A 12,344-nucleotide genomic window follows, 5' to 3' on the forward strand; every position below is an offset into this window, starting at 1 on the left:
CACACTGCCCAGTTAGGCATTTCCTGTCCACAACTCAAATTAGGGTCCTGAACAGAAAAAAAAACTGCTTTGGAGGGAGGGGTTTCATAAATATTTAGGAACAGCAGGAACTGTGCTTCAGTCAAATATGTATAATAGTCCAATTCTGAACTTGTTCAGCCTCCAATAGGTCTCCCACATACAGGCTACTCGGCCTTTGTTTTTTCTGCAAGCAGCTGGATAAATTATCTAACTTACACTCTTGCCAATTCACAAAAGTAAGGCATAAACTAGAAAGCTGCCATCTGGAGGTCATCTCCAGGAACTATCATAACACTCAATGTTGCACCAAGCTTAGGCTGGCTCTGCAATTACACTGACCAGCTTTTGAGTAACTGTTGCAATATTTCAGAGGTGGCCACACCGAGGCATACACGAGGAGTGTGAATCCAATAGAGAATGTGGAACAATTACCACTTGCAGTAGGGAATCCTAGACACACATCAGGCACACAAATGAACCCTGGCTCCATAAAAGGAGAAATGATGATAGGTGTTCAAGACCTGTTCGAGGGAAAGCATGCTAATTCTCTTTCCTCAGGGACCAGCATGTAGAAATTAACATGCTCAGTTTGCAGACTGGAGTGTCACAAAAGCTAAAGTAGACAGCAGTTGATACTATCTGGTTGGATATTTCACTTGACTGGAGTTAGTATTGGCCTGGCTGCTGTTTCAGTATCAATGAACTTGGAGATTTTGATTACAATACCATTGTTCCTACCTCTGATCTATATTAAAAATAGAAGGGTTCCAAAACTGATCTCTAGGATACCAAACAAATACCTTTCAAATCCTGCTTTTAAACCAAATATCCATCTGGCACCACATTTTAACCCCTCAACTGTGACACCTTATTTTAGCCATTATTCATCAGTGTGGAACTTTATTAAAATCTCTCTGAAATCCAAGTATAACATCAATTGCATTTCCCATGTCCACTATGTAAATCTTCAAAAAATAAAACTCAGTTTAGTTAAATGGGACCTCATTGTGCAGAAGTTGTTGGTGCTCTCTCTAACATCAGGCATCAATTTTATGGAGAGCCATGCATAAAATGTTTGGGAGGCTGGACCCTAATTCTTGATTAGGGATTAGGGATTGCTGGAAACTATATATTTGGGAGGGAGCTCCTGGTAGCATTAGAGTTGCTGACCCTTTCAGAAGACCCTTCCCACTGGTGGGAAGGTGTAATTCCAAGATTACAAGACAGTTCCATTATAAATTTGGGACAGCAATTAGAACAAAGAACAGTACATCACAGGAACAGGCCATTCAGCCCTCCAAGCCCGAGCCAATCTTGATGCCTGCCTAAACTAAAACCTTCTGCATTTCCGAGGACCGTATCCCTCTATTCCCATCATATTCATGTATTTGTCAAGATGCCTCTTAATAGATGATGTTAACAGGAAATGTGCACAAGCAAATGATATCAAGATATTCGTGAATTCTTATGCCTGTTATGCTGCAAGATGACATTGAAGAGCAGTCACACTTCTCTATTTTGTGCAACTAGCATTAGGTTCAAGTACTCCAGGGTCAAATACAGATCAAGATTCTTCCCCACCCTCACTCTAGCTCAATAATCTGTTGTAATGCATTTCTGAATTGGGTCATTTCTCACATCAGCCATCCTAGCACCTGTTGAGTTTTGAAACTAACAAATCCATCATTCTCAAAGTCACATGCACAGTATCCAACACACATCCGAAAGGATTACACTTGCTGTGCCCATCACACTTAGAAGAATCAAACAGACTGTGTTCATTAGCCAGATACAATTCAATACACTAAAGGATTTTGGTATTGAGAGAAAGGAAATATATTTCATTTAGCTTGCAGGAACAAAGGAATTCTTATATGTAGCTTTACTGGGGCTTAAAACGTTAGCAAAATAAATAGACAAGACAATAAAAAGACAAGCAAAATCTTTGCCTTCATACCTAGAGATCTACAATACCCAGTGGTGCAGTGGTTAGCACCGCAGCCTCACAGCTCCAGCGACCTGGGTTCGGTTCTGGGTACTGCCTGTGCAGACTTTGAAAGTCCTCCCTGGGACTGCGTGGGTTTCTGGCAGGTGCTCCGGTTTCCTCCCACAGCCAAAGACTTGCAGGTTGATAGGTAAATTGGCCATTGTAAATTGCCCCTAGTGTAGGTAGGTGGTAGGAGAATGGTAGGGATGCAGTAGGGAATATGGGATTAATGTAGGATTAGTATAAATGGGTGTTGCTGGTCGGCACAGACTCGGTGGGCTGAAGGGCCTGTTTCAGTGCTGTATCTCTCCACGACTCTATGACATAAGCATGGAGGTTGGCAAGCAGGATTCCTGCCAGGGGTCACCACAAAGGGATGTGGCCATTAGCTTTAAATGAAGACTCCATCCATTACTATGATTGGTCCTCCATCACTTCACTGGTCCAAAGCACTGCTCATCTTATTCAAATCAGATTGATTTGGTTAAATGGACCAGACAGTAAGGGTGGGATGTATCTAATGTGTTAATTCTACAGAATACAAGTTAAATCTTGTTTTAAAATAATATCCTGACTGTAGTGTTACAGACAGGTGGTAAAGGGTATCGGTGCTTCCCACTATTCACCTCCCAACTGACCACTATCGTATTTTGTTTACAATGATTAGTTGGGCAAGAGTGTTTAAGGGTCAAATGAAGACAAATAGTGAGGAAAAGGGTAAGTGGTTTAAAATGAGGTAGGTGTTAGTGGTTTACGGTAAACCTGCTGAATCTTCGAAGGAGGACAGTCTCTTTTAAAGGTGCAGGCCTGAGTGTTTGTAGTCTTGAACTTGTTGGGGTGTTTTAGGTTTCTGCTGGTTAAGATTTCAGAGTGGAGGTGGTGGTCAATTTCACTTCTCTGTTGCAGCAGGTTTAAGTGAATTAACAGTAGGGCTACTTCTTGATGCTGGTCTGATCTCGCAGCCTTTGGCTGGAATGCTTTGGCTGATGCTGGCTTGTTCTCCCCTCTCTCTCCAGCGAGCTACATTATAAAGGTAAAAATCCATCACCTTAAAGTTTGTTAGGAGACACATGGCCTTCTTCCCTGGGGTGATCATTCAATGGACCAGGATGTAGTATCCATGGCTATCTACTGATGTCTGGATGGCTGCCATTCTGTTCTGATGTGGTTACTTCACACCTATTCAGTTTTGCTAAGAGACACGAGTCCATCTGTCTCTGGAAAACTTTATTAGTTAATTCATGTGGCTAGAAGTTATCAATATGCAATTGTGCTTACAATTTCAAAAGGGTTCTCCCTACAGCTATTTCAGACAAGGTTAACGAATTCCATCGTTGCAGACAAATTTGTGGATTCCTAGTACAGGGCAGGTCACGTGACTGCTACTCCACTGGATGTCGGCTTTTTAAATTCAGAATTTTTCCATTTCATTGTTTATTTCATCACAGCTCCTTCTGTGCATGACAGTGGTTTACAAACAGGCTCAGATAAGATTACTTAACCATCTATGCCCTGATCTTTGGATTTAAGAGCTAACAATTTCTGGCACTCTGATTGACCTTGCTTATGTTCCAATTTACCCAGTTAAAAGAAAGAAACTTAATCATTTAACGTCACTTCTGCTCAGCCTTGATCAACAAATGATAACAGTCGATTCTAGTATAGCTAGTTCAGTCAGAAATAGATCGCTGACAAACAAAGAACAACAGAACAGCACAGGAACAGGCCATTCGACCCTCCCAGCCTGCGCCGATCTTGATGCCTCTATAAACTAAAACCTTCTGCACTTCCGGGGACCGTATCTCTCTATTCCCATCCCATTCATTTATTTGTCAAGATGCCTCTTAAACGTCGCTATCGTACCTGCTTCCACCACCTCCCCCGGCAGCAAGTTCCAGGCACTCACCACCCTCTGTGTAAAGAACTTGCCTCGCACATCCCCTCTAAACTTTGCCCCTCGCACCTTAAACCTATGTCCCCCGAGTAACTGACTCTTCCACCCTGGGAAAAAGCTTCAGACTATCCACTCTGTCCATGCCACTCATAACTTTGTAAACCTCTATCATGTCGCCCCTCCACCTCCGACGTTCCAGTGAAAACAATCTGAGTTTATCCAACCTCTCCTCATAGCTAATGCCCTCCAGACCAGTCAACATCCTGGTAAACCTCTTTTGTACCCTCTCCAAAGCCTCCACGTTCTTCTGGTAGTGTGGCGACCAGAATTGCACGAATATCCCAAGTGTGGCCAAACTAAAGTTCTGTACAGCTGCAGCAGGACTTGCCAATTTTTATGCTCTGTGCCATGACCGATGAAGGCAAGCATGCCGTATGCCTTTTTGACTACTTTATCCACCTGCATTGCCACTTTCAATAACCTGTGGACCCGTACGCCCAGATCTCTCTGCCCATCAATACTCCTAAGGGTTCTGCCATTTACTGTATACTTTCCACCTGTATTAGATCTTCCAAAATGCATTACCTCACATTTGTCCAGATTAAACTCCATCTCCCATTTCTCCGCCCAAGTCTCCAACCGATCTATATCCTGCTGTATCCTCTGACAATCCTCATCACTATCCGCAACTCCACCAACCTTTGTGTCGTCCGCAAACTTACTAATCAGACCAGCTACATTTTCCTCCAAATCATTTATATATACTACAAACAGCAAAGGTCCCAGCACTGATCCCTGCGGAACACCACTAGTCACAGCCCTCCATTCAGAAAAGCACCCGTCCACTGATACCCTCTGCCTTCTATGACCGAGCCAGTTCTGTATCCATCTTGCCAGCTCACCTCGGATCTCATGTGACTTCACCTTTTGTACCAGTCTGCCATGAGGGATCTTGTCAAAGGCTTTACTGAAGTCCATATAGACAACATCCACTGCCCTTCCTTCATCAATCATCTTCATCACTTCCTCAAAAAGCTCAATCAAGTTAGTGACATGCTCTATTAAAATCCAAGCTGATCCAGATGCAACGAAAAGGGAAGACAGACTCGGAAAAGGAGGAGTATCATTTATCTAAAGGACTACTAATACCTTTCTTGCTGACTAAAGTTACAAATCAACAATCATGAATACCCAGCAATTTAATGATGGCAAAGACATCCAAAAATGAGAGGCATATACCCAGTTTCCATTATTACCAGACTTCTGTCCCATTGCTAAAAATTGTGTGAACAGTAGGCATATGAAAGACGTTTTTCAAAAAAAAAAAAACCCCGAATACTCCAGTGTCATCAGCACCCAAAGTAGAAAACAAGTAGGTCCAGTGGATCATTATCCAATGATCCCTGCCAGGGTTTTACTCTGGGTGAGAAAATGATCAAGGACAAACTATGTTGCAGTCTACAGTTGAGTCACATCACCTCGGCTCACATAGAAGAATGGTCACTTGAGTGCAGTACTAAAAGGCTGCTCATTGCCATGGAAATGTATGAGTCATTTCGTTAGAGAGAAAATGAACCAAGGGAAATTAGAGCAGGGAGAGCAAATGGAGAGGAAATAAAGTTGCTCATTACGTACGTTCACAAACAGCCCGTAACGGTGACCAAGTTGAATTTGCCATGCAGGTAATAAGTCTTGAACCTCCTTCTTGAAACACATAACCTTCGTAACACTTGTAAGTAATATTAGTACCCACAGGAAAGGAGGTCTGAGAAATAAATTCATCATTTGGTGAGCCATTTTCCAATTGTGGAGGAGAGCCACAGTCACCTTCAAAAAAAAACACAAGTTCATAGTTTCAACAAGTCTCCCTTCCATTAGAGATCTATTAGTGCATTTGGTCACATGTAAAGATTGCTCCCTTCATCTAAATACCCCAATCATTCCTTTCACCTAACACAAGGATTTTTGGGTTCTTTTACCTTGCATTTAGGTTTGAAATTGGTGAGGAAAATCTTTTGATTATAGACATCTTCCTTTTAGTAAAGAGACCAAAGTTGTGACTCTAAATAATGGATATTCAAAAATATGATTCAGCACAAAGGTGACTAAATGTCGAAATTACGTATTTAAATAAATGTAAAAATGTCTTGAAATATATTGCACAGTAACACAACTAAGTTATTCATTGAACTATCTTTTGTGTCTTTTAATGCCAGAGATACATTGAGGGGGGAGGGACAGAAACATGAAGAGGTCATTTTAACCCTGCATACATGGACAACAGGTGGACAGGTAAATTAAAATTGCACCAATGACTCGTCCACGGACACAGTGCTCAGTTCTCTTCTAATTTAACCTGCCCTGCCCTTCTGCACAGGGGCAAGCACACCCAGCACATACTGAGTGTTATTGGACATAAATTTGCATATTTAAAGAAGGACCGTCAGGACATGTCTGCAATTTCAACTGAATCCAGGCTGGTTTTCCTGCCAGGTGCAGCTAGTGGGCAGAGGATTTGGAGTATAGCAGTGGCCCAAACAGGTAAGTTTTTGAAGATTTTCTTTAAAAAGAAAAAACATAATGAAGCCAGGAGGAGCAGAAGGGCTCCAATGGGTCACACAGGGAAAGATTTAGGTCCCCTGCTTCTACCTTTCTCTCTTCCTGATCACCAGGCCATTGCAAAATCCTATCCACAAGACTTAGCCAAGTGCTAGTGACCATTTCTTTGGTCCTGGCCAGTGGCCTCCTGGAACTCAACCATTTGCTCACACCCACTGGCTAGCTGTCACCAGTTTCAGACAAGCATCTGACTGGGGTATGCAGATGAGGCTCTCGAGTTAAAACCTCCCAAGCTTTACAGTGTTGAGGTCAATGTAGGTTTGGTGCTCATGTCTTTATTAGCCTTTATTAGCCGAGGCATAGAATATAAGAGTGGGGGAGTTATGATGGAGCTGTATAAAATGCTCGTTAGGCCACAGTTGGAATACTGTGTACAGTTCTTGTCGCTATACTACAGGAAGGATGTGATTGCACTGGAGAGGGTGCAGAGGAGATTCACCAGGATGTTGCATGGGCTGGAGCATTTCAGTTATGAAGAGAGACTGGATAGGCTGGGGTTGTTTTCCTTGGAGCAGAGAAGGCTGAGGGGGGACCTGATTGAGGTGTACAAAATTATGAGGGGCATTGATAAGATAGATAGGAAGAAATTTTTTCCCTAGTGACGAGGTCAATAACTAGGGGGCATAGATTTAAGGTAAGGGGCAGGTGGTTTAAAGGGGAGTTGAGGAGGAATTATTTCATCCAGAGGGTGGTTGGAATCTGGAACACACTGACTGAAGGAGTGGTAGAGGCAGGAACACTTACGACATTCAAGAAATATTTAGATGAGCACTTGAAACGCCACAACATACAAGGCGACGGGCCAAGTGTGGGGAAATGGGATTAGTTAGGTCAGGAGCTTGATGGTCAGCATAGGCTCGTTGGGCCGAAGGGCCTGTTTCTGTGCTGTAAAACTCTATGATTCTATGTCCTCAGTTCACCTGATTCATACTTGGTTCACACGGAGGTGAAAGTGTTCATCCTAACTGTCACCTGGGAAGCAGATATAGATCGGAGTGTGCAGGAGGGGAATAATGGGGAAGCAAATCTTAATCCAGGATAGGATGTGGGTAGCTGAGTTTTGACCAAGCTGCAGTTTACAGACAGAAAAAAAAGAGGATGGAATGTCAGCAAGGAAGATTTGAGAGAAATTAAGTGTAGCGGTGACAAAAGCATTCATAAGACAGGAGGCGAGAGACAGCAATATGTAGTCTTGGTAATGGCTAAGACGTGGGATTTGAAACTCAACACTGCATCAAACACAACTCCAAGGCTTCACAGAACCTGAAGCAGTCTCAGTGGCAGCAAAATGGATGGAATCAGTGGCAAAAGTAGAGTTCATTGCAGTGGCCGGTAACAATAGCTTCAGTCTTCTTGATGTTAAGCTGGAGGAAAATTTCACTCATCCACAACTTGTCAGACAATTTGACAGCAGGGGTAGCCAGAGGGTTCCAGAAAAATGGAGGAGAAGTACAGCTGGGTCTCCTCAGCATATTGTTCCAATTAGAATATAGTTCCACTTGTATTAAATTTAATCCAAGCAGAATTCAAATAAGTGAACTTTGACATGAAGTAGGACTGCTATTCATTGGGAAGGATAATGAGGCATTTACCCAAGTACCTATCCATTTTGCAACAGAAAACTGGGGTGCAAGTCACACTCCTGCACGTATCTTATGTTCGTACAGTAATGAGGGAGTGCGGCATCGTTGTTAGCGCTTCATTTGTCCACATAACTACAATGTCTATTGTGGCATTTTGATGGATGGGAGGAAGTGATTTATTTAAGAACAACTTACGTTCCTGTTTGTAATTATTTTAAAGTCCAGCTGGGTGCAGTTCATTTGTCATACTTCCTGTACCACACCTTGTGCATCATGTGTATACAAGTCAATAATTACAAGAAATTTGCCCAAGTTTAATGTTTGTAAAACAATATAAAAAAAAATCAGAATTGAACAGATCTAAAATGTACTGACTACCCAGCAGGCAGGAATGAAAATGACCAAATAGTTCCTGCCAGAAAAAATCCCCAAAACAGTCATTCTACAAACAAAAGAAAGGTGTTGACTAACCAAATTACTAAAAATGTTATCAATACATCAGCCATAGTTATTGTTCTACAGTTAAAAATATTGGTCAATTGGAGAAAAATCCACACAATATTGAGGCATTTGAAAAAAATTGGATAAAGCTCCACCCACACCTCTTGGTTTCATGCTCAAGCTCAAGAAATGTTTACTCACGTGGTTCACAGGTAGGTGGTGGCGGTACAAATGTGTTATTTTCACTACATTCAATGACACTGTTTCCAACCATTTTAAAACCGTCGTTACATTTATAGGTGATTTCATCCCGATATCCATATGTAGGTCCAAAGCCTGCCACTACTTCTCCATTTCTCGGCACTTCAGGACGCTGACATTGAACAACTGTCAAAAGAGGAATGCATTATCTTCCAGTTAAATATTATACAGGTCTCGCTTCTATCTTTAAAAAGTCAGTTTGTGCAAAACAGCAGGGGAGTGGGGTGGGGGGGGGGGGGGGGGGGGGGCGGGGGGTAAGGTGGGGGGGGGAGGGAAATGCTTTCTGCTCACTGAAGCAGAAAAATTCCTTCGGAAATATACAGAGGGTGAGATAAAACGAAAGAAAATTCTTGAACTTGTTCATGCAAAAGAAATACAATCCAGCAGTTAATTGCATTTTCAACTCCTCAAATGCCTTACTCCATGATCGTAGCCAGCAGAGTCTTTCAAATATTTAAATCCATTGAATAATTTTTATCCTTCAGGTTTGAATTTAGCTTCAAGTAATATTCGGGATATGCTGTATCAGTTCCATAACAGTTCATAGATAAATTAACGAGGTCTCCCTCAACTTTCTTTTCTTTAGATTGCAACACAAACTTCTCTGATCTGTTCATAGCTCATTCTTTTGCATTTGGGACCATTTTGATCTCTCGCAAAGTTGTGTTTAAGAGGAGTATGTACGAAGAGAGTTATCAGTATACTGACTTCAGCGCAAATAAGTTCAGAGAGTGGTCCTAAAGGAAGAGTGCTAAATTGGGGGAAGGCCAACTATACCAAAATTCGGCAGGAGCTGGGGAATGTAGATTGGGAGCAGCTGTTTGAAGGTAAATCCACATTTGATATGTGGGAGGCTTTTAAAGAGAGGTTGATTAGCATGCAGGAGAGACATGTTCCTGTGAAAATGAGGGGTAGAAATGGCAAGATTAGGGAACCATGGATGACAGGTGAAATTGTGAGACTAGCTAAGAGGAAAAAGGAAGCATACATAAGGTCTAGGCGGCTGAAGAAAGACGAAGCTTTGAAAGAATATCGGGATTGTCGGCGCAATCTGAAATGAGGAATTAAGAGGGCTAAAAGGGGTCATGAAATATCTTTAGCAAACAGGGTTAAGGAAAATCCCAAAGCCTTTTATTCATATATAAGGAGCAAGAGGGTAACTAGAGAAAGGACTGGCCCACTCAAGGACAAAGGAGGAATGTTATGCGTGGAGTCAGAGAAAATGGGTGAGATTCTAAACGAGTACTTTGCATCGGTATTCACCGAGGAGAGGGACATGACGGATGTTGAGGTGAGGGACAGATGTTTGATTACTCTTGGTCAAGTCGGCATAAGGAGGGAGGAAGTGTTGGGTATTCTAAAAGGCATTAAGGTGGACAAGTCCCCAGGTCCGGATGGGATCTATCCCAGGTTACTGTGGGAAGCGAGAGAGGAAATAGCTGGGGCCTTAACAGATATCTTTGCAACATCCTTAAACACGGGTGAGGTCCCGGAGGACTGGAGAATTGCTAATGTTGTCTCCTTGTTTAAGAAGGGTAGCAGGGATAATCCAGGTAATTATAGACCGGTGAGCCTGACGTCAGTGGTAGGGAAGCTGCTGGAGAAGATACTGAGGGATAGGATCTATTCCCATGTGGAAGAAAATTGACTTATCAGTGATAGGCAACATGGTTTTGTGCAGGGAAGGTCATGTCTTACCAACTTAATAGAATTCTTTGAGGAAGTGACAAAGTTGATTGATGAGGGAAGGGCTGTAGATGTCGTATACATGGACTTCAGTAAGGCGTTTGATAAGGTTCCCCATGGTAGGCTGATGGAGAAAGTGAAGGCGCATGGGGTCCAAGGTGTACTAGCTAGATGGATAAAGAACTGGCTGGGCAACAGGAGACAGAGAGTAGCAGTGGAAGGGAGTTTCTCAAAATGGAGACGTGTGACCAGTGGTGTTCCACAGGGATCCGTGCTGGGACCACTGTTGTTTGCGATATACATAAATGATTTGGAGGAAAGTATAGGTGGTCTGATTAGCAAGTTTGCAGACGACACTAAGATTGGTGGAGTAGCAGATAGTGAAGGGGACTGTCAGAGAATACAGCAGAATATAGATAGTCTGGAGAGTTGGGCAGAGAAATGGCAGATGGAGTTCAATCAGGGCAAATGCGAGGTGATGCATTTTGGAAGATCCAATTCAGGAGTGAACTATACAGTAAATGGAAAAGTCCTGGGGAAAATTGATGGACAGAGAGATTTGGGTATTCAGGTCCATTGTTCCCTGAAGGTGGCAACGCAGGTCAATAGAGTGGTCAAGAAGGCATACGGCATGCTTTCCTTCATCGGACGGGGTATTGAGTACAAGAGTTGAATTCCATAATAATCCAATGTGATTAAGTACTAAATGAAAAACTTTTATACTCAAATAGCACATATTTATTAAATCTATGAATGCTTAACTTTTCAATAACTGTCGATTCTGCGGAATTGATAGAATGTTTAATCATAGATACCTACATCCTCTAACACAGATGCCTATTTTGAAGCATAGCAATCACAAGTGCACACAATATTCCAAGGGTAGTCTGACCACCGAATTGTTAAGACTGAGGCTTTAAGTTGGCAGGCTTATACTACACTTAGCCATGCATCCCAAAAATCATTTGCTTTTCAATTCTTTCTACATATTGGCAGTGACAGATCTAACGTCACTCAAAAGCTCCATGAGCAAACCTTAAATAAAAACAAGAAGTGCTGTAAATACTCAGCAGGGTTGGCAGCATCTGTGAGGACAGAAGGAGAGTTAACATTTCACGTCTGTGACCCTTCACCAGAACTGGCAAAAGTTAGAAATGTAAAAGATTTTAAGCAAGGGAAGGGGGCGGGGGGTGGGGCGCGTGAAGGGCAGCAGAGAAGAGAATAAAAAAGGAAAGCTCGTGATCGAGCAGAGGGCAGACGACATTAAATGACAAAGATGTCATGGGACAAAGGCAAAGGAGTGCTAATGGTTGTGGTGAAACACAAAGCATTAGTTCAGAGAGAATAAATGGCAGAATAATGAACAGCTCTGTCCAAAAGCACAAACATAAAAAACCAAGTTTAAGGGAGGCATGTGGTTTAAAATTGATAGAAAAAAGGCCAGTCATGCTATGATATTGTTGAACTCTATGTTGAGTCCGGAAGGCTGTACAGTGCCTAATCGGAAGATGAGGTATTGTTCCTCGAGCATGCGTTGATGTCCTGCTGCATTGTTCCAGTGTACAAGAACAGAAATGTCGGCATGAGAGCAGGATGGTGAATTGAAATGGCAAGCAACCGGAAGCACAGGTCATGCTTGCAGACGAAGCCACGGTGTTCCGCAAACCTTCTTTGATATATATTCGGGTTGGTCCTTGTCTGCCAACAGACAGTACCCTGTATTTGTCTAGAATAAATGCTTGTCTGTAATAAATGTTAAGTCACTTCTCCACTTGCTTAACTAGCCTAAATCCTTTTGCAAAAACAAAACAGCAACCTCTATTCCTATTGTAATATCAACTGTACATTTAAT

The 12,344-nt window shown here is 42.4% G+C and overlaps 1 protein-coding gene across 1 annotated transcript in view; it reads right to left on the reverse strand.

Annotated features, from left to right (window-relative positions):
• Positions 1 to 12,344, reverse strand: part of LOC137384102 (zona pellucida sperm-binding protein 3 receptor-like) — a 96,481-nt gene that overhangs the window by 44,690 nt on the left and 39,447 nt on the right. Inside the window, exons 11-12 of the mRNA XM_068057709.1 lie at positions 8,747 to 8,932; positions 5,538 to 5,729 (exon numbers count right to left, since the gene is read on the reverse strand). Of these exons, the coding sequence (XP_067913810.1) occupies positions 5,538 to 5,729; positions 8,747 to 8,932 (378 nt within the window). The remainder of the gene's footprint in view (positions 1 to 5,537; positions 5,730 to 8,746; positions 8,933 to 12,344) is intronic.

This window comes from Heterodontus francisci, chromosome 25, assembly GCF_036365525.1.
Source record: "Heterodontus francisci isolate sHetFra1 chromosome 25, sHetFra1.hap1, whole genome shotgun sequence".
Taxonomy (NCBI): Eukaryota; Metazoa; Chordata; class Chondrichthyes; order Heterodontiformes; family Heterodontidae; genus Heterodontus; species Heterodontus francisci.